The sequence below is a fragment of the Pediculus humanus genome, genomic scaffold (assembly GCF_000006295.1).
Source record: "Pediculus humanus corporis 1103172108318 genomic scaffold, whole genome shotgun sequence".
In the NCBI taxonomy this organism is placed as follows: Eukaryota; Metazoa; Arthropoda; class Insecta; order Psocodea; family Pediculidae; genus Pediculus; species Pediculus humanus.
Genome location: NW_002987887.1, coordinates 963252 through 987033, shown reverse-complemented (window position 1 = coordinate 987033; position 23782 = coordinate 963252). Strand labels below are relative to the sequence as shown.

General features: G+C 28.0%; 3 protein-coding genes across 3 annotated transcripts; 2 read left to right on the top strand and 1 right to left on the bottom strand.

Moving 5' to 3' along the window:
- Window positions 1-10767: 10767 nt before the first annotated feature.
- Phum_PHUM603250 (uncharacterized protein) lies at window positions 10768-13317 on the top strand (the record flags this gene model as incomplete). Its single annotated transcript, XM_002432828.1, has 2 exons — window positions 10768-12922; window positions 13001-13317. 2 exons carry the CDS (start codon window positions 10768-10770, stop codon window positions 13315-13317), a joined length of 2472 nt encoding a protein of 823 aa, XP_002432873.1.
- A 3118-nt stretch (window positions 13318-16435) lies between these two features.
- Window positions 16436-17116, top strand: Phum_PHUM603240 (uncharacterized protein; the record flags this gene model as incomplete). The annotated part of the gene is made up of 3 exons (XM_002432827.1): window positions 16436-16489; window positions 16571-16908; window positions 17005-17116. The coding sequence occupies 3 exons, from the start codon at window positions 16436-16438 to the stop codon at window positions 17114-17116; spliced, it is 504 nt and encodes a 167-aa protein (XP_002432872.1).
- A 3240-nt stretch (window positions 17117-20356) lies between these two features.
- On the bottom strand, window positions 20357-20975 carry Phum_PHUM603230 (uncharacterized protein; the record flags this gene model as incomplete). The annotated part of the gene is made up of 2 exons (XM_002432826.1): window positions 20357-20689; window positions 20781-20975. The coding sequence occupies 2 exons, from the start codon at window positions 20973-20975 to the stop codon at window positions 20357-20359; spliced, it is 528 nt and encodes a 175-aa protein (XP_002432871.1).
- Window positions 20976-23782: the final 2807 nt, after the last annotated feature.

Sequence of the window (23782 nt, the reverse complement as noted above, 5' to 3'; positions counted from 1 at the left end):
TTTTGTATTTATATTTAATTAAATTGATGATGATGATGATGGTATTAGAAATAATAATAATAATGATAATGATAATAATAATGTATTGAAAAATTTGATAGCATAAATAAGGAAGATGAATAAAAAAAAAAAAATTTTTTTTTTTTTTAAATTTAAAATGTCAATTTAATAAGATGCGATTGCAATTTTTTTTTTTTTTTTTTTTTTTTTTTTTTGATGTCGTCCCAGAAAAAGTAAAATCGTGAGCATAATTATTATTATTATTATTATTTGTTTTTTTAAGAATCGATTGCAACCAATCAATCGATTGAAATTTTTTTTCCTAATAATTATCATCATCATTATCAAAATCGTCGTCGTCGTTATTACTATTTGAATTTGTTTTTACGTAAAACGTGATTTTTTTAAACCGTTTTCTATTTATAAAATGGAGGATTTTAAGTGAAAATTAATTTTTTTTAATTTTTTCACACTCCAAAAAAAAAAATAAAAATAAAAATTTCCCCAATTGTTTATTCGTCCGATACGTAATAAAATCAATAAATAAAGTAAACGAATGATCGATAAATGTTCGATGAGTAAAAATAGAAAAAAATGGAAAAAAATGGAGCGGATCGAGTAATAAGAGAAAACGGAATTATTATTAAAAATGTTTTCATTGTTAAAATAACAATGTTTAAAATTTATTTACTCTATGACTAGATTTTTAAAAACGAAAAAAAATTATTTGATGGGTTCGGTGGTATTCAAATGCAAAAAAAAATTTGATTCTCTCTCTCTCTCTGTCTCATTCCCTAGTCTCTCTTCTCTTTCTCTGTCTTCCTAATTCCCTAGTCTCTCTTCTCTCTCTCTCTTTCTTATTCCCTAATCTCTCTTCTCTCTCTCTTTCTTATTCCCTAATCTCTCTTCTCTCTCTCTCTCTCTTTCTTATTCCCTAATCTCTCTTCTTCCTCTCTCTCTCTCTCTCTTAATAGTAAAAAGAATAAAAATAATAAACTCAAACATATTTAAATTATTAATTTAACTTAAAACTTTTAAATAAAAAATTAATTAATCAAAAAATTAAGCTTATTAATAGTAATAATAATAATAATAATATAAACACCGAAAATAATTATTACCGTGAATAATATTTAATAAAAGTAATTAAAAGTTATTAAAAAAAGAAGATAAACCGGGACGTAAATTAAACGAAAAATTTTTTTTTTTTTATTTTTTTTTATTACTTAATTTCATCATCAATCTTTCTCTCTCCCCCCCTCTCTCTCTCTCTTTCTTCGTGTGTGTTCTTACTTTTTTTTTTTTTTTAATCGTTATTATAAATAATAAAATATTTAAATTATGATATAAATGTCAAATGAGAAAGAGAGAGAGAGAGAGAGGGGGAGAGAAATTTGCGACGAAAGTGAAATTGATAGGTAATAAAAATCTTATTAACATTTTCGTGCGTGCGCGTGTAAACAAAATTTAACGTGGCAATAGAGTCAGCGGTGATTGTGACGTAGTGAGAGCGACGGTGGCGGCGGCGGCGGGGACTTAGTGAAATTTCCTTTCGATTTAACAATTATATGATAATAATAATACTTTTGCGGTAATTATATTGTAGTTTTTTTTTTTTTTTTTGTAATTTCGTGCGGTACAAAAAAAAAAAAATTATTTTTAACATTAGCATATTTGAAATAAACAAAAAAATTTTTTTTTTCATTTTTTTGTGTTATTATTATTATTATTATTATTATCATTTTATCGACGACAGACATATTTTTTATCTCACTCTTTTTCTGTTGTCTCGTATAAATTCCTGGAAAAAGAGTTATGAAAAAAGTAATGGAAAAAGAAATACTCAATAGTAAATTTAGAAATTTACACCTGTTTTTTTAAAGAAAGTTTTACATAACAAAACGTTTTCATTATAAAAAAAACCCCCGCACGTATCAATTAAATTCATAATCGCGCACGTCTTTTAACGATTCTCACATTTCAAATAGCATGCGACTCGTTGTATAGACGAGTCCGAAGAAATTTTTTACTCTTACCACCACAACCTTTAATGAACTCGTTACTCACCTGATCGCAAGCCGTCGGACCATTCTTCTTTCGTGTCTCGCATCATGGAAGATTTGATTTCCTATGCGTCTGCATGAAACCAACCGACAACTTAAAACTGGACTACTTTTCCTGACCTACATTTCGCTAGAGTGAATTGTATTATTAATAAATTAGGCGAAATGGAATTTCATTTATCTCTCTCTCCCTCTCCCCCTCCTCTAATAACCATCCCGATGGAATGTCTAAAACAAAAAAAAAAAAAATTATCATTATCATAAAAACAAATTTCTATTCTAAACATTCATTTTCTTACTCTATGGATTCATTTTGTTTCAATACGAAGTAAGGTAATGGCGTTAAACAATAATAAATCAAATATTTCAAAACGTTTAAATCAATTAATAAATTGTCATTCCGTTCAGTCATGAGCAGACGATATATCCACCTGTTCAACAACATAATAATAATAATTATTATTATTCAAAGTCGACTTTTTTCGTTTCATTAATAATTATTATTTGTCTGACTGGGATAATGATTAAAACAAAACATAAACTTAACCCCATTATTATTATTATTCTACAAACATTATGTTTGTAGTAACCTATAGTAATTGTTGTTGTCGTTTTATTTATGGTCGAACATTTACAATCGTCAAAATAGTAAAAATTTCTCAATTTTTTAAAATAAAACACAAGACAATCGATTGAAACAATGGGAGTCCATGTTAGTAATAATAATAATAATATTAAATGTTTTTGTCTGAGGCTGGGTAAAAGATATAATAATGATAAAAAAAAAAAAAATGTGAAATTTTTGTAATTTGCATCCTGTTAGATCATGAAATGGAAAAACATTTTTTTGATTCATAGAGGTTAATGACATAGAGATCTAAAATGAGAAGAAAAACCGCGAAAAAAATTTTAACGGATTTCACCAATGAATAAAACAATGATGCAACATAATAATAATATTTTCAAATGAATATGTTATTTAAATAAAAAAGTGACATTGATCTCGTGAGACGACGATTTATCATCGAAAGTAATTAATTAATTAATTAATTAATAAAACTAATTATTTCGTTTTTTTTTTTTTACAAAAAGTTTAAAAAAAAAAAAAAAAAAAAAACTTGCGAGCAAGTGATTCTTGATTGAGAGAGGAGAAGGAACAAGTGAAATTCACTTTCACCTAAAAAATTAAAGAATATGGGTATTAAGGTTAATCAAATGGGAATCGAGTTCTTTTTAAAATAACAACAGGTGCTCGTACGTAAAAAATATGGTTCTCGTAGTCCGGCGAGAAATTTTTTTTAATAAAAAAAAAAACATGTGCCTCTTATGTTTAACTTTCGGTACGTGAAATAAATTTTTTTTTTCTCATATTTGAAAAAAAAAAAAATTTTTTTTGGTATTTTAAAAAACGTTATTCCGTTATCGTATTTTAATTTACACGAGAGTTCATTTTACATTATTATGTTTTTTACAAAAAAAAAAAAAAAATTTTTTTTTTTTTTTGTTTTGTTGGTAGCGATTTTCAATATCATTCCGTCATTGATTCGAGTAACCGTCGCGGTTAAAACAAGTGAATTTTTTTTCAAAAAATTTTTTTAATTATTATTTAATTGTAAAAAAAAGTGAATAGTAAAAAAAGTGTTTAAAAAAAAAAAAACAAATTCAAATAACGAACAAAAAAAAAAAAAAGAAACAGACGTTGATAATATTGTAATGAAAGTTTAAATTAAAAGTCGAACCAAAAAGGTAATTTTTTTTTTTTACAATTTTTTTGTACGCCATTACAAAAAACCGTTTTTTTAATTTAACAAAGTAGACAAATTAATTAGTGTCGAAATCATATCATCGTAATTAATTTTCAAATCGTCATTTATAATAAATTCAAAATATTTTAAACGTTATAACAATAGATTTGAAAATAAATTACAATTTTTTTCCGTTAAAAAAAAAAAAAACGACAAGATGGTAGAAAGCGCGTCCCTAATAAGTACAAAAAATTATTATCATTATTATTACTAGGCTAACGGCCAAAAATATTATTATTATTATTGTTTTCTTTATTGAAATTATTATTAATGATATGTTAATATAAACGTTACGAACATTTTTTTTTTTTTTTATTTTGAAAAAAGAAAATAATTAAACTCTCTGCGAGAAATGAAAAAATAAATTTTGAAAATTAAACAATGGAATCTGTCAATAGGGCGACAAAATAGATCGCGCCACTTTAGAACTCTTTCTCGAATGATAAAATCACGTGACTCAAATAAATAAAAAATTGACGAACCGTAATGAGTTTAAAAAAAATTACATTTAACCCGATGCATACATATATAAAATCATTTTACAAAAACATAATAATAATGATAATGATAATAATAACCGTGTCAAAACGATTCGATAACGATCCATTTTCACAGAATTATTATTATTATTATTATTATTTTGAAAAAATACCTTTAAATTAAATTTTCCTCTAATCGCCATATTAATAATACGTATTATCATGTCATCGAAATTCTCATAAAAATTCACATAACTTTTTTTTTTTTTTTTTTTTTTTTAAAAAGATATTTCGGACAGGTAAATTAAAATTTTATTCTCTTAAGGAGGGGGGGGGGGAGTTATAAACAACCGTTACAAAAAAAAAATTTTAAATGATGAAAATCCCCATCGACGTAAGGGGCGGGGGGTGGGAAACAAAAGCAAAACAAAATAGAAAAGAAATTTTTTAAAATTGTAATTCAAATCATTATTATTATTATTATTATTATTATTAAACTTTCCATATAAAAAAATAAGTAAATTGTTTAAAAATAAAAGCACACAGCAGCTTATTTATAAATTGCCTTGTAAAATTAATAAATAAATAAATAAAATAAAAAAGAAAACTTATTATGGGATCCTTAATGGAATTCCTACCATTATTATCATTATCAATAAAAAAAAATAGGAATAATAATGGTGATGATGATGATGATGATGATTTTTTTCACATAATGAAATTCTCTCAATCATAAACCGTAAATGAAAGTTGACCTTTTGCATATAATAGTAATAATAATAATAATAATAATAATAATAGTAACCAATTTATTTATTGTGTTGTTGCACGCATTTAAAAAAAGCAACAATAATAATTTTTATTTTTTTTTATTTTTAATTTTTAATTTACCTCGATTTGTTAATTAGTTTTAAATTTGTGTGCTACCACCTAATTCATGCGTGTTCGATATTTAAAGAGAGAGAAATAATAATAATAATAATAATAATAATGATAATGATAATAATAATAATAATAATAATAATAATAATAATGATAATGATAATGATAATAATAATAATAATAATAATAATAATAATAATAATAATAATGATAATGATAATAATAAGAGAGAAAAAAAAAGATGGCGAGTAGTTAAGGTGTAGTACCATCACAACATGGCGAATGATTTTTTTTTTAAACAACGTTCGCGACGATTAACCCCCGATTAATAAATTTAGTCATAAAATTATTTTTATTCGTTTTGTTTTTCCGGGGGGGGGAGGGGAAGAAGGGTTTAAAAATTTGGTAAACCGGAAATAACTTTTTTTTCATTCGCCACAATCATCACCCACCAATCGTTCATTCCCTCACAAATTTAAAAAAAGTAATTAAAAATTGTTAAGTCCATTAATAATAATAATAATTGTGAATACTGTTGCGGTTGTTGTTGTTGTTGTTGTTGTTGTGATTGTGGATGTTGTTGTTGTTGTTGTGAATGTAGATGTTGTTGTTGTAGTTGTTGTTGTTGTTGTTGTTGTGATTGTGGATGTTGTTGTTGTTGTTGTGAATGTAGATGTTGTTGTTGTAGTTGTTGTTGTTGTTGTTGTTGTGATTGTGGATGTTGTTGTTGTTGTTGTGAATGTAGATGTTGTTGTTGTAGTTGTTGTTGTTGTTGTTGTTGTTGTTGTGATTGTGGATGTTGTTGAAGTTGTTGTTGTTGTTGTTGTTGTTGTTTTGATCATACCCATTCGTTCGGTGATAATATTGTAAAAAAAAAATCTGAGACGCCATTTAAGAAAGTAATTAAAATTTTCTAACGTACGTAAAATCCGATTAATAAAAAAAAATTACCATCGTTTTTTTTTTTTTTTCTACGTTCACTCGTTGCGAATTTAATGTTTGTCTTCTCCGCCCCCCGCCCTCCGCTACCCCACGGCCCCCCGAATAAATAAATAAATAAATAAAAAACTTTCTAAGTAAATTTATTTTTTACTAAAAATAAATACTTGGAAAAATAATAATGGAGAATAGTAACCGCTTAATCACATTTGTTACGCGACTTTTTTTTTTTTTTTTCTTAAAAAAATTTCTATTACGTAATTTTTTTTTTGCTATCAGCGAATTGATTGATTGATTGATTGAATGAAAACAATGCCAGATATTTTTTTTTTTTTGTGAGAATGAAACGGAGAAACATCGAGTTCTCGTATTTAATTTATAAACCGTGTGCGCAATCAAAAAAAACTTTTTTTTTCCCTCCCCCCTCCCCTCCACGTTTTGGGAAATTTTGCAGAAACTTTCAAAGATTTTCTTTTTTTTTTTTTTTTCGAAAGGAGAATAATTTTTTAAAAAATTAAAAAGTTATAATAAATCTAATTAAAAAAAAAAAATATGGAACTTTTCCTTTTTCTGTAACGGTCGACGACGACGACGTTTCGCGAGAGAAATGAATTAAATTAATCTAGATTTCACGGTCGAAAATTCTAATAAATAATTTTTTTTTTCTTTCTCGTTTTTTTTTTTTTTCACGCGTTCGGTAGTGAAATAATAATAATACTAATAATAATAATGATTTTAATATAAAATCGCTCGACGGTTTTGGAATCGCGAACGCGAAAACCAAAAAAATTAAATCGCTTTTCTTTATTAACTTATTCCCTAGGCGTTCCCTTTAAATTTTCCCGTTTTTCTTTTCTTTTATTTTCTTTTCTATTTATTACCGAACGACAAACGGAACGTAACGATAATAATGATAATGATAATAATAATAATAATAATAATAATAATAATAATAATAATAATAATATCGAAAAAGAAAAAGAAAAAAAAATTTAAAAAGTTTCGAATCCACTTTCTAATTTCTACTACGACGAGTTACTCAATAATATTTTATTTATTTATTTATTTTTTTTTTTCGGGTTCGAATTTTAAACATTACGTTCGCTTTTCGAGAAAAAAAAATAAATAAATAAATTTTTATTTATTTATCATTCTTCTCTCTCTCTCTCTCTCTTTTTGTCATTATATTTCTTCTTTCCTTTTTTATACAAAGATTTCAATTCATTATTAATTTTTTTCGTTGTTTTTTTCCAATACTCGAATTCCAGTTTCTTTTTTTAATTTTTTTATTTAACGAACGTTCCACTTAATTCTTTTGTTAATTGAATACAAGGAAATAATAATAATAATAGTAATAATAAATAATAAATAATAATAATAATTTTTAACTTCTCACTTTTATTGTTTTCAAAATGTAAAAAATTTAATCGTGGTGGAACAGTCATTGAAAAAAAAAATTATATTTAATATTTTAATCGCGTATTTAAAATTAATTAATAAAAATAATAATAATAATATTGTTTTTTTTTATTATCACGTATCAGTCACGTTTTTTTAAAATACCAGAAGACAAAATTTAAAAAAAAAAAAATCGAAAGAGGCATACGTAAAATTTTTGTCGCCATTTTATATACAAATTAGCAAAAAAATTGTTGTTAGCAAAAATATTAACCAGTTAATACTAGGTTCGAACGTTTGTAATCCTTTCAATAATAATAATAATAACAATAATAATAACAATAATAATAATAACAATAATAATAATAGTAATAATAATAATAATAATAATAATAATATAATATTATTAATAGCACCAACGAAATTCGAGTATTTGTCCCTAAGGAATCGTCGGGTAGAAACCTGGAATAAATGCTTAAAAACCCCGACAAATAAGAGCCTTGTCGTGTTTAAGAGTGACTATAATAATAATAATAATAATAATAAGTTTAAATCAGACGACAAAAAAGGCGGTCATTTAACGAAGAGAATCACGTAAAAACGTGAGAAAACCAAAAAAAAAAAAAAAAAAAACAAAACGAAACGAAAATTTCTTTTTCATTTTTATGAAAATGGGGCCGATTTTTTAACAAACGACAACAACAACGACAATCGTGACATTTATTTATTTATTTATTTACGACAACAAACGTTGTTTTATGTAATTTTTTTATTTTTGCGAAAGTGAACGTTTTTCACTCTAAAAAAAAAAAAAAAAAAAGCTTAACAACAAATTCTCTCGTTTAAAACAAACAAACAAAACAAAAACTTTTTATACGTTTGTTTTTTATTTTATTTCACAATAATTAATTTAATAATAATAATAATAATAATAATAATAATAATAATAATAGTAACCGTTAACCGTGCGGATATGATTTCATTAAAAAATTCTTTTTTTTTAATTACCACCGTTATTATTATTATTATCAATTATTATCATAATTAAAAAAAAAAAACCCGGCTTGGATTTTAACTTTAACTTGGATTATATCGCCATCGTAATTTTTCCCTCCGTTATTTATTTATAATTATTATTATTATTATTACGAAATTTTTATTAACTTTTTGTCATTTAACGACATTTAAAAGAAAAAAATTTGTTGTTGTAATAATAATGATGATAATAATTACATTAAATATTAATTATTATTTTAACGGACAAAACAAAACAAAATGGCGATCCATGCACATTATCTTCCTTTTTATTTTGATAAATTTCGCGTTAAGAAAATTTTTTTTTTCTAAGCCGTTTTAAAACAAGCATACAATAATGTTGTTATTATTATTATTATTATCGTAATCGAGGTTATGTTTAAAAATAATAATAATGATAATAATAATAATTACTGCGTCGTGTCTTTAGACGTAGACCGAAGGCAAAATACTTTCTCTCTCTCTCTCTCTCTATGACACTCTGAAATCCCTTTACGTTAGAGTTCGTTAACTTTTGTGTGCGTGTGCGTGTGTGAGTACGTGCGCGTGTAACTCGTAACCGAATAAATAAATAATAATAATAATAAAATAATAATTATAAAAATTTTTTTTTTTTAATTAAAACAAACAAACAAACGACGCAACTTTAAATACATTTTTTTTTTCATTTCGTACGAACTTAAATGACGTTAATAATAATAATAAATAAATAAATAAATAAAATTTAGGCGCAAATTTAAAAAATAAATAAATAAATAAATAATGAATTAGACGCGAGACACTCAATAAATAATAATAATAATAATAATAAATAAATAAAAATTTGATTTTTTTTTTACTTTAAATTTTCATTTAAACAATCGCGAAATCATCATCATCATCATTATCATCATTATTTCCGTTTCGTTTTGATCCAGTAGGAATGTCATTTAAATTTAATAATAATAATAATAATAATAATAATAATAATAATAATAATAATAATAATAATAATACTTGGAAACCATTACGAATAATAATAATTGTAATTGATGTTAAATAAACCGCGTTTTTTTATCGCGCGCATTTTACGTGGCAATAACCTTCTTCGTGACACTAGAAAATTTTTTTTTTTTTTTTTATTGAACGATTCCTGTCGGTTTTAATTCGGTTATTTTTTTTCCCTCCCAACAAACAAACAAACGAGTAAAAAAATAGAAAAATAGAATTTTCGTTGTTTTGTTTCCAGTTTTAAAGTTTTTTTTTTTTTTTTTAAATTTATTCGACGTTTGTCGATGGACGTGATTTAAATTTAAAACAAAGTTTGTTCGTTGAAAAGGAGGAGGGAGGAGGAGGAGGTGAGAGGGAAAATGGGAGGGGGAAGGGGGGGAAAAGAACAAACATCGTCGTACGGCTCTCTTACTTTACCGTTTTTTAAACATAAAAATTTATTAGAAAGTGAAACCGACGGTTTTTTTTTTTTTTAGTAAAATTCAAATGTTGTTTGTTTGAATGATTGTTTCTAGAAAAAAAAAAATCTCGTTTCGAAAACAATAACAAACAAACAAACAAAAAAAAAACCCGTCCCATTTTTCGTTTTCATTGACTAAAAACCAGTGACCTAAATTTTTTTTTTTTTTTATAGTCAGTGACCATCTCAACTACAATTTTTTTTTTTATAATTGTAATAAATTAAAATAATAATAATAATAATAATAATGATAATGTGAATATTCGCGTGTAACAATTTAAATAAAAATGTACAGTTTTAGGAGAGAAGGGGGGGGGGGGGAAATGATTATATGCAAATGCAACAACAACCGACAATATCCGTATGTAAAAAAAAAAATTTAAATATCTTTGTTAGTGACACGACGTGTCAATAATTATGACACGAATAAAAAAAAAAAAAATTTTTTAATTTCTCCCAACGGTATAATAATAATAATAATTTTTTGGTTGTTGGTTGTTGTGTACAAAAAAGAGAATTTTAATATTAAAAAAAAAAACAAACAAATTTTAATTTAGCTCAGAATAAAATTAAAAATTTTTTTTTTTTTACCGTTATTTATTATTTTTGTTGTTGTTGTTGTTGTTGTTGTTGTTGCCACGAAAACTAGATGAATTTTTAAGATTATTATAAACATGAATTTTTTTTTTTTGTGTTACAGATCACGAGACTTAAAAATGTCTGCTAGGAGCGTTAGATTGTTTGTATTTGCAATCGCGATCGCGATGGCTTTTACCGCGGAAAACTCAACAACTCAAAAAGTCAAATCTCAGTACACGAGAACGGCACTCCACGTGGCAAGAAGTTTAGATCCCTCCGATTCCGAATTGCTACAAGTAAAAGCTAAAAATGGAGAAATCGCAACCCTCATTGTTAAAAAACGAAATGGTAGAAATTCATCGTCGCTCACGAGTAGCACCAGCGAAACGCCATACGTACAAGTACCCGTGAAATCTCGTCCAGTGCCTAAAAAACTTAATTTAGTACCCGATCCCGTTGAAATACGATCCGATGCGATATTTGTCAAAGACGATGTTCAACAAAAAAAAAAACCTAGACATCTTACGGACGTAACAATCGAAGATGGCGTCCCGGTTATCGAGGGGGTAAGAGAACCCGATACACCAGAAGATAAAATACACACTTGGAGAAATGCAAAAGTTATTAACGGAGTCCTTGTACCATATAAGCAATCATTGAATTCGGAAATACCATTGAAAAATATGGAAAAAAGAAAACCGGAAAAACAAGAAATTTCGTTGTCGTCATACTATGAAACACGTGAAAAACCTTCCATGTTTGGAGAAGATGATGCTGTTAAAAGTCAATGGAAGGGTTTGGCCGAATCCATACCCATTCATCGTAAAAAACCGGAAGAAAAATTAAAACCCATTCCTCTCGTGTTCCCCGATAAAAATCATGCCAAGATCATCGAATTCATAAATAAAATTAATTTGAAAGAAATTCAACAGAGAAGGAAAAACGGGAGAAGTATAAATTTCGGGGATAACGACAAAGCGAGTAGGAGAATGGATGAAAATGTTGATGAAAATGAAGAGCCCATATGGGTGAACACTCATCCGCAAGAAATCTGGACGAAAGATGGAAAAATCAACGTGGCCGATCGAAGAATGGACACTTCTCCTGAATCCGACCCTGATGAAAATAATAAATTTATACCTATTGCACCGACTCAAGCACGCCTACTACAATCTCACGGCATTTCCAACTACCCATCGTCTTCCATCTATTCCAATCAACCCTCGAGAGTTTCGTTCGAAGAAGGAGTCAGAACTCCCGTTCTTCAATACGCACATCCAGAATTAGGAGCTCAACCGGCCAAAGTGGAACGAGATTTGGAAGAAATAGAATTATCGAAATCTAAAGACCCGTCACTGCCATCCCTTATTTATTTTTCAAACGATCCATTTGCCGATCGGAGTCCATACGCGTACGAGCCGGGTTTATCGGAAGTTTCGGAAGATTCTTTAAGTTCAAGCACTGACATATCCAACAGCATTGGAATAACACAAGATCGTGAAAGCAACAGACGACAATCCGTTCGAAACATCGAATTCACAACTTCCGCTCCCGAAAGTTCAACCATCAACACCGATAAAATTGACATAACGGAATCTCCAAACAGACTCAAATCAGATTATTATCGCGATGCATCTTACGGACCTGGAAACGACAATTATTTACAAACGTACCAACATTATTCCTATCCTGGAAAATATTCAATGTCGAAAGAAGATTACTACAAGTGGAAAATGGCGGGAATGAGTTACGGAAACAATCCGAACCCGAACAGTTATTACATAAGGATTCCGGACAATCGTCCTTTTTGGGAAAAATTAAAGGATAGCATTAAAGAAACCGTACAGAGCGGAGTCGAAAGCATGAAAGAAATGACTCGACCCGTCATGGAACCCATTGTCGAAGCGACGCAAAGGATATCGGAAAATCTTGGAATTCCAGAAGCGACGGCTAAAATAAGTAATACGTTGGGTTTGAATCAAGGTACGGGAATGAGAACGGCTTTGCAAGAAAAAATAGGTGCCGCCGCATCGAGCAGTCCGGTTTTGCTTCCAGCATTAGGTTTAGTAGGTGCAGGTGCCGCATTAGGATTAGGTGCAGTCGCAGTCGGAAGATTACTCGACGTTAATGTTAATCTTCTTAAAAGAAGTGAAAACGGTGATTATGTACTTAACGCTTTGGATGTCGGACAAGGGAAATCATTGCAAGAAACAACCATTTACAATATTAATAATAATAATAATAATACTCATGCAAGCGAAAACGCAAATTTGAAAAACTACGAAAGACATGGTAAATTTTCACCGTTTCATAAAAACAATAATAATAATAATAATAAAGAAAGTAAAAACGAGTTTAAGAGGTTAATAGACGAAAGCGGAATCGAAGGATTGGAAAAATTTCATTTCAATACAAAAGACAACGTTGATGAAAACAAATCGAGGAGACGATCCCTGACAATGAGAAAAGAAGAACAAGATGCCAACGAGGAATACCTGAAGAAGTTACAGAGAAACGGTAACAACATCCAAGACCTCGAAGAATTCACTCATAAGTTAAACAGTGTTAAAAAACCAAATTCCTGGAAAAACATACCGTGCGCACAAAAAATTTTCTGCAATTCATTAACGAAATTATCGCCGGCGAAAATTTCACAGGTCGAAATGAAAATTATCACTCCAGAGTAAGTAAAAATAATAATATTATCATTATCACTATCATTATTATTATCATCATCATCCGGTCGTGCTTTCCCTGTTTAAAAGGCCTTAACTCTCACTTTTGCGGTCTTTAACCGTTTGATTCTCTTTTCTTTCTTTCTTTTTTCCTTGATACAAACTTCTACTTTCATTAATATATATATACATTCTACGTCACGATTTTGTTTTAATGATTTTATTATTATTATTATTATTTTTTTTTATTTAACGAACGTCGGAGAAAATATTATTTTAAAAAAAAAAAATGTCGACCGGAAATCATATTTTAATCTCGTTTCCGTTTATTTAAAAAAATAAACAAATAATTCACGTTTGTTTTTTTTATATATGATGTTTAAATGTTAGGGAAAAAAATTGAACGTTTGTTGGAGAGGATTTAGAAAAGGACGTCGTGACCTTTTCTTTTCTTATTTTGGACAATGGCGAGAAATTCTCAGTGTTACCAACCTTCGAAAAAAAAAAAAAAAGAAATTTTTTTTTTTTTTTAAATGAAAACGAACGTTTGTAACATTATTCACGCCATTGCGGTTTTCGTCATTAATTGCAAACGATATGTGGGACACGTTATTTCTCTCTCTCTCTTTTGTTCTATCATTTTCTCTCTCTTTATCTATTTTTTCTTTCTCTCTCTCTCTCTTTCTCTTTTTTGCACTCACCTTTTCTCTCTCTTTCTCTCTTTCGTTTTTTCCTTTTCTCTCTATCTCTTTCTCTTTTTTGCACTCACCTTTTCTCTCTCTGTCTATTTTTATCTTCTTTTTTCTCTTTTATCTTCTCTTTTTATCTTCTCTCTCTCTCTTTTGTTCTCTTTTTCTCTTTCTTTCTCCCATTTGTACTCTCGTTTTCTTTCTTTATCTATCTTTTCCTTTTCTTTCTCTCTTTTTCTCACTTTTGCTTTCTTCTTTTCTGTTTCTTCCTTTTTCTCTCTTGTTTTCCCTTTCTTTCTCTCTCTCTTTCTCTCTTTTGTCATTTCCTTTTCGTCTATCTTTACATTCTTTTCTCTCTCTGTCTTCCACTCTCTTTTTCTCTCATCCGTGTTAAAGTAATAGTTTTTTAATAAAAATTTTCATTTAATGACCGTGATAGTATTATCACGAAAGCGATTGATTGATTGATTGATTGATCGATCAATGACTCGATAGAAAAATAATAATAATAATAAAAGTTAGATTTGATGATTTCAATCAAAACGTGATTATTACTTTTCCTTTCTTTTCCTTTCCTTTCCTTTCATTTTCTTTTCTTTTTTACAATTTTTACATAAACATTTCGCGTAAGAAAGGAAATCTTTCTAATAATAATAATAATAATTTTTTCTTTTTTTAGAAACGGAGAACAAACGACGGTGGAAAATCCGGCGAAAAATTTCGTTTATCAAATAATAAAAGGAGCCAAATCTCAAGACTGTTCGATGTTTGTTTGCGATGAAAAAATCAGGCGGTAACAACCGCATAAAAATGGCAAAAGAATCGGCAAAAAACGATTTTCGAGTTTTTTTTTTTTCATTGAAACGAGAGAAACAAACAAACAAACAAACAAACAAATGAAAACGTATTGCAAAACACGCGTATTTCCTTTTTCGTTCGTTTTTTTTTTTTCTTCAACTTCCGGTTGATATAATTAAACGGATTTTTTACCGTCATGGAAAGTTTTTCTTGTTTTCCATATTACGTAGGCGAACGTTATGCGAAACCGTTTTTGTCAAATCCGGAAGTTTTCCTTTTAAAAAAAAATTTCTAAACGTACTTCCTGTCAAATAATAATAATAATAATAATTCAATCGAAAAACAATTAAAATAATATTTGTTTCCTTGTTTGTTTGTTTGCTTGTTTATTTCTTAAAAATCAATTAAATTAAAAATCCGTTTGTTTTTTTAATAATTATTTCGGTTGTCGTGCAAACAAACAAACAAAACAAAGTCAATTGAAATTTTTAATCAATCAATCAATCATCAACAAACAAACAATAAAACCCGAACGGTTTTTTATACACACAAAAAATTTTGGGTGTTGCCACCAGCAGAAAATTTGTCTCGACCTTGCACCCGCGATACCTTAACCCGTTTTGATAATAATAATTAATTTCAATGTATTATTATTATTATTATCAAAAAACAAACAAACGGACAAACGGGTTTGGAAACGATTCGACTGACTGACGATTTTTTTTTTTTTTTGTTTAAAATATTTAATTTATTCATTTATATATATATTTAAATTATTTTTAATATAATTATTAATTTATAATAATAATAATAATAAAATTTATTGTTTTCTTAAAACAAAAAAAAAATTTTCCTTCCGTTTGTTGTTGTTGTTGTTGCGAAAAACCTGTTTCCGTTTGTGAAAATATGGACGACATTGAAATAAACATGGCGGAGAAACGCGATCTGGTGATTTTTTTTAAAAACATTTCCCGCCAAAAATAAAAATAAAATCAATTTTGAATTTAACGGAAATTACGAAACGTTTTAACGTTATTGACACGACGACGGAAAAGGAAGAGTGACTAACCGTCGGTCGTCGTACGATTATTTCAAATTTCCCGCCAAAATTTCATCCAATCAGGATAAAATGAAGATAATAATTATTTAATACGATGATAACAATAACCGGAAACACGTTTGTTCCGGTAAATACCGGAAGGAAATAAGAAAAAGTAAAATTTTCCGTTTAAAAATTTAACGAACCGTTAAAATAATAAAATAAGAAAGTTTTTTTTTCCGTTTGTTTGTTTGTTTGTTTGTCGTTTGTTGTTTTAATCGTAGACAACAAAAGATTCATCTCATTTCATTGATTTGAATAAAATTATTAATTTTCATTTTGGTTTATTTGAATCGTAACGCGACATTTTAATTAAAAAAAAAAAATTTCAATTGTTTTGTAAAAAGTATATATATAAACAAACGTGGCATTAAAAAATTTAACATTTACAAATCTTATCGCACGCGAATCGAATCAAAATGTTTAAAATTCATTTATTTATTTTATTCGGTTTATTTTTAACGGTTTTAACGGATATAATAATAATAATAATAATAAATATCGCGAGGGTAAATTTAACGGATTTTTTAATGGTGCCACGTCAATGTTAACATCGTTAGCTGAAGATTGGATATCGAGAGGTACGACAAACAGCAAGGTGAGTATAACGTTTTTTCTCTCTCTATGGACCAAAACGAGTTCCAGCATCTTCTCCAGTCAAAATTTTTATTTTATTTAGGTCATAAGTTTAAATCTTACAAATTTATTCATATTAATGATATTAAAAGCCATCGTTTTCGGTGCTGGAGCCTTCGGTTTCGGACCGCAACATTATAATTATGGAAGATCGTCATCGTCGTATGTTGATGACGTCATACGCGACAACGGGAATTTTTTTTTAAAAAATTCAAAATTTTTAACCGAATCTGAACTTTTAATGATGTTGGGTTATCTAAGAGGTGATAAGACTCAAGATTATGATTGCATGAAAAAAATTGCTTGTCTCGATCCGATAAAAGCAGAAGAATATGCATTTACTGGAAGATTATTTCTCAAAGGATATCAATATCTAACCGAGTAATTTCAAAATTTTCCTTATTTTTATTATTATTATTATCATGATCGTGATGATAAAATTTTTCATTTTTTTTTTTTTTTTTTACCGTTTTCCAGGCCGTTTAATAACACGAAATATTTAAATGCCCTTTCACACATGGATGAAGCCATTAATTATGGTATTTCCGGTCGGAATTGTATGGAAAAATATACTTGCCGGATAAGTTGATGATATTCTCTCTCTCTCTCTCTCTTGGATGGATTCTACTATACGTGTTAGTCTCACTGGAAAAATTTCTCCAGAGCTCTCTCTCTCTCTCTCTTGGATGGATTCTACTATACGTGTTCGTCTCACTGGAAAATTTGGTTACCAAAGCTCTCTCTCTCTCTCTCTCACTTGGATGGATTCTACTATACGAGTATGTCTCACTGGAAAATTTGCCTCCAGAGCTCTCTCTCTCTCTCTCTTGGATGAATTCTACTGTACGTGTTCGTCTCACTGGAAAATTTGGTTACCAAAGCTCTCTCTCTCTCTCTCTCTCACTTGGATGGATTCTACTATACGAGTATGTCTCACTGGAAAATTTGCCTCCAGAGCTCTCTCTCTCTCTACCTCTTGGATGGATTCTACAACGTGTTCGTCTTACTGGAAAATTTGGCTCCAGAGCTCTCTCACTCTACCTTTTGGATGGATTCTACTATACGTGTTAGTCTCGCTGGAAAACTTACTGGAAAACTTGATTCCAAAAACTCTCTCTCTCTCTCTCTTCGGTGGATTCTACTACACGTGTTTGTCTCACTGAAAAATTTGGTTTTAACATTTTCCCCTCCTCCATCCTCCCTCTTCCCTCCCCCTTTCCCTTCTTTCTTTTTCTAAATGAAAACATTTCAAAATTCCATAATTTTATTATCATCATTATTATTATTATTATCATTATTTCTTTTTAATAAAATAAAAAAAAAAAAAAAAAAAAATTTTTTTACCGTCGCTAAAAGCAAAATTCAAAAAAAAATTATTTATTTTAATTCTATTAATTTATAATTCTTATTTATTTTAATAATAATAATAATATAGATAGCGTTAATAATGTTAACAATAATAATAATAATGATTACGATTATTTATTTAAATTCGGATTTTTAATAATATGAAAAAAAAAAAAATTCTTACGAGACCGTTTTTTTTTTTTTTTTAAATCGTCGTAAATTTCTTAGTAAAATCATCATCATTCATATTTATATAAAGTAATGACGTCGCGGTAATGTAAAATTTTACGACTGATGACGTCACTTTTTTTCTCCAAAAGTTGTTGTTTTTTTCATACTTTTAATAAATTGAGAAAAATAATAATTATTATTATTTTTTTTTTTTAATAAAAATATTTCCTTATTTAATTTTTCTAGTTTATTTATTTGTTGTTATTAAAATTATCATTATTATTATTATTATTATTATTATTATTGTTGTTGTTGTTGTTTTTATTAATAAAAATCAATTTCCCCTCGTGGTTTTCTATTTTTTTTTTTTTATTTACGACTCACAGTTATTTATTTTAACAAACAGGATTTCCGGTTAAAAAAATAAAAATTAAAAAAAAAAAAATTAACCAATCACGACCATCGTGAAAACTTCATCAAGTTGGTGATGTTGGACAAAAAAAATTATTATTATTATTATTATTATTATTATTATTATTATTATTATTATTATTATTATTATTATTATTATTATTATTATTATTATTATTATTATTATTATTATTATTATTATTATTATTATTATTATTATTATTATTTTCACTTTAACCGACGACAAAATTTTTTGCGCGAACTTGTCGGAATTTTTTTTTAAAACATTCATTCCAGGTTTCAACTCGATGATTCCTTAGAAATAAATGCTTGAATTTCGTTTAATTATCATTATTATTATCATTATTATTATTAATTAACCAATCCCGATCCACTCCTCTCCTCTCCTTTCCCATCATCATCATCTTTCTTCCTGTTTTTGTTTTCATTCAGAACGGGAATGACTCCAGAAAAACAATTAATTATCAATATTTTTCAAGCGCCACATTTTAATTATAATAATAATAATAATGATGATAATAATATTAATAATAATAATGATAATAATAATAATAATAATAATAATCACTTGTTTGTAAAACTTTTCGTTCAAATTTTTTTTTTATTTTTTTAAAAATTTTGGACCCTTACGAAAGAAAAAAAACGCAAGAATAAAAATTAATAATAATAATAATAATAATAATCGTTCCCGCATTCTTACGGACCGACGTATTAATAATAATAATAATAATAATATTTTAAAAAAAAAAGGCAATGACCTCTTCTTTCTCTCTTTCACTCTCTCTCTCTCTCTCTTTCTTTTACATTTTTGTAATTTTTGTTAATGTTATTTTCACAACCTTTTATTTTTTTCCTTATTCCCCCCACCCCCGCCCACCCACGTGATTAATTTAAGAGAATAATAATAATAATAAGTTTATATATATATATATTTACGCATCACGTTCACGCGTTTACTTATATATATGTACATAACATTTATTTGCATAAAACTGAAAACTTTTTTTTTTTATTTTACTCTCGGGATTGTCTTCCTTATCACCTGATTCGATTTCATTTAAATAATAATAATAATAATTAAAATGATAATGATGATAATATTAATAATAATAATAATCAGAATGACAAAAAAAAATTGAAAAAAAAAAATGAAAAAAAAATTCAAAGAGGTCCGTTACGATTTAAAAAAAAGAAAGTATAAAAAAATATTATTATTATTATTATTATTATCATTATTATTTTTCCTTTTTCTTTCTCTCCTTTTTCGAATCCTAATTTCACGTTTGTCATTTTTTCTTTATCCTGCTCACTATCCATTCTAAGCCTTGACACAATCTGAAAAAGACAAACAAAACATAAACGGGTGGAAAGAAAAACGCCGTCGGAGGGAAAACAAACAAAAATGTATGGGAAATGCGTGCGTGCGTGCGTGCGTGTGCGTGTGCGCGCGTTTTCCAAATGATAATAATGATAAGTGAACGAAATTGGAAGAAAAAGTTAGAGAGAGAGAGAGAGAGAGAGAGAGATGAAAGCGAAAACGAAATGAAATCGCGCCATTTACTCGTCGGTTATAATAGTAATGGTAATAATAATAATAATCGACGGAGAAAAAACCGTTTTAATTGTGTGGGGAGGGGAGGGGAGGGGAGGGGAAGGGGCGGAGAAAGTAAAAGTGACCGACCGGAATCAGACCGCAAACAAAATAGAAAAGAAAATTTCATTTTTAATTTTTTTTTTTTTGTTTTCTTTCACTCGCGCGTAAATTACTTTTCTCTCTCTCTCTCTCGTTAATTCGCGGGGGGAGAGGAGGAAGAGAGGAAGGAGGGGGGGTAAAAGGTCACAGGCCACGGCGCTATGGTAATTTTGGATCGGGTTTTTTTCAAAAACGATCAAGCAAACTTTCCGGAATGGGAAAACCACACTTTTTCGGTAGGTGGTACCTCCTACTGTCTTCGAGGGGGTGGTACGACACATACCCTTCTCCTGTGAGCGCGCAACACCCCTGTATCGTCCACTGATGTTCTTTTATCGATGTTAAATCTAACTGTTTGGATATTTCCGCCGCGGAAAGCGAACCTTTGACATCTTGTTTGTTGGCGTATATCAAAACGGCGGCTTTCGCGAGGTCTTCGTGTGCCAACATTCTCCAAAGTTCTTCTTTTGCCATGAACAACCTTTCCTTATCCGTCGAATCTATCACGACTATCACAAACTGAAAAAAGGAAAAACAGAAGAATGAATATGAAGGCCGAACCTTTTTTTTCTTTTGTCTCTCTCTCTCTCTCTCTCTCTCTCTTTCTCACTTCCGTGTTGGTGTAGTAAGTACTCCAAGCTGCTCTAAGACTTTGCTGTCCTCCGAGATCCCACATTATGAAATGTATGTTTCTCCATACGAATTCTTCGACGTTTGAACCTATCGTCGGACTCGTGTGAACAACTTCGTTCATCAAAAACTGATATAATATCGTCGTCTTTCCAGCATTGTCCAATCCAACCATTACTATCTTATGCTCTGGAGAAAAAAAAAAAAAAAAAAATTTCATTTTAATGATTCGAAATTTATTATTCAAGGGAAGTTTGGATTATTCACGACGGAGGGGAAGGTGGGGAGGGAGGGAAGGCGAAACGAATTACGTAATCGTGATAAGTAAACATTTCATTTGGTGTCAATGACCTACAAAACCCAAACACCTTCACAACCTTTAAATTAAAAATCTTTAATAATAATAATAATAAGTTTTCACCGTTCGACGTAGGCATTTATACCGTTTCGCACTAGAAAATAATTAATAATAATAATAATAATAATTAATGTCAGCCGTTCGAAACGCTGATTAATCGATTAATTAATTAATTAATTAATCGTATGGGATTTTAATTTCCTTATCGATAACGAATAAAAAACAATAAAAAAATTGGAGCAATTTTTTTTTTTTTTTTTTTACAGGAAAAAAAACCCCGAGAAAAAAAACATTTGGGAGGGGGAGAGGGGAGGCGAAAGAAGGGGAATCACCCGAAAAAACCCATTTGTCATCATTATCATTATCATTCATTTTAATAAAAAATTCTGAAAGGTTTTTCTTTTCTTCCCTTTCTAAACCCATTCATCCGTTCACTCCCTAACGATTCTTCTTCCACGTCGAAAAAAAAAAAAAAAATTTTAAATGCGAATTTTTTTTTTTTTTTTTTTTGCAATCATCATTATCATTATCATTAGTATTTATTTTAAGAAGAAGAAGAAGAAGTGGAAAAAAAAAATAAAAACAAACGGATTGATAAGAAAGAAAAAAAAAGAGTTTATCGGGCACGCGTTGAAAACGAGTAAAAAAATTAATGTAGTAAAACAAACACGTTTGTTTAAATAATAATAATAATGATATTAATGAGTATTTCTTCACGTTGGTTTTTCAAACGGAAAAAAAATAAAACAAACAAAAAATCGTAAATTTTTTTTTTTTACTTTTTCGTTTTCGTTTTCGTGCACGTTATCTAAAAATTTGCCAACAAACAGGAACGTATAGAGAGAGAGAGAGAGAGAGAGAGAGAGAGAGAGAGAGATTGAGAGAAAGGGAGAGATTGAGAGAGAGAGAGAGAGAAAGAGAGAGAGAGAGAGAGAGAGAGAGAGAGAGAGAGATGAGAGAGAGAGAGAAAGAGAGAGAAAAACAAACAACAAACAAATTTACCTTCGAATGAAACCTAACAAACAAACATATGCCCAAATTTTTGCTGTTGTTTTTGGTTTTATTATTATTATTATTATTATTTATTCGATCGAATATAATTTGATGATGCTGACACAATTGTGATTACGTCACAGATTTTGAGAAACTGCAACTTCATCTCATGCACGAGATGATGAAAAATTTTATTATTAATGGTAACAAACGCGTGAGTCAATAAAAATTCAAGTTCACATAAAAATGTTGTCACGTTATTAAGTTTTTCAAATAATAATAATAATAATTAGAAAAATGATTTTTTAAAATTTGTACTTGATTGTGATCTGTGTAAATAATCAAAAAAAATCGTGATTTCTAAAAGAAAAAAAAAAAAAAAACGTGAGAAAACTAAAACTGATTTTAAAAAAAATAAATAAATAAAAAAAATGATCTAAATTGCAACAACAACAACAACAACAACCATAACCACAAATCTAAACAAAAATGTAATTTCAATGATAGTAAAATGCTTCAAGTTGAAAAACAACAACAACCACCACAAAGATATCACAATGACCTTAAAAAATTTAAATCGAAATAAGAATAAATAATATTTACTAATATTTTACTTAAACCACTTGACCTGAGAACATCATCACATTGGCATAATGAAATTTTATACTCACACAAACACACACAAACACACAAACACACACACACACACACACACACACACAAACACACACACACACACACAATGAAAATAATAATAATAATATTGTAATAATAATGATGATTACGTTTAAAAATTAAAAATTTATATTTTAAAATGCATTAGCATGCGATTAACTCGACTTTTGTTTTCATTCCATTATTTATTTATTTATTTATTTTTTTTTTTAGATAATTACATAGGTTAAGTTTAAAAAAAAACAAATTTGAAATGCTTAAAGCATAAAATTGAAAAAAAATTTTCTTTTTCTTCTTCATCTACTAATTTGTAAATTTACAAAAACAACAACAACGACAAAACAAAAAACGAAACAATTTGCAATATTTCAAAATTATTATTCGTTGTTTCTGTTTGTAATGTTTGCAATTTAAATTGATTTTTTTATTTTACAATGGAATGAAACATCTGGTGGGAAATGAAAATCACGTTTTTATTAGTAATTTTATAAAAAGAAAAAATGAGAAAAAAAAAATTTTAACACGAATGATTTCATTTAATTCGTTTCAATCATACAATTAATAATTTTATTCGTTACAAAACAATTAAAATCAATTTTACATTTCCCCCTCCCCTTCCCCCCCTTTCCCCTTAATAGATTTTATTGTTGAGTGACCTCCTGATAAAATCCTAATCACAATTAATAATTAAAGTAAATTTAAAAAATTTTATAAACTTTTAAATAAATTTGAAATGTTTTCGAAATTATTTATTCGATAAGAAAACCAGTTTTGTATTGACAATATGTAAAAGTTAATAACAAATGATTTTTTTTTTTTTTTTATATACAATATATATATATATATATAAATAACAACAACTTTCACCATAATTTTGATCTAATTTTTTTTTACAAGGTAAATCATAAAACATACCTTCGTTCCGAAAAGACTCCAAATTCTACTAAATAGGAGTC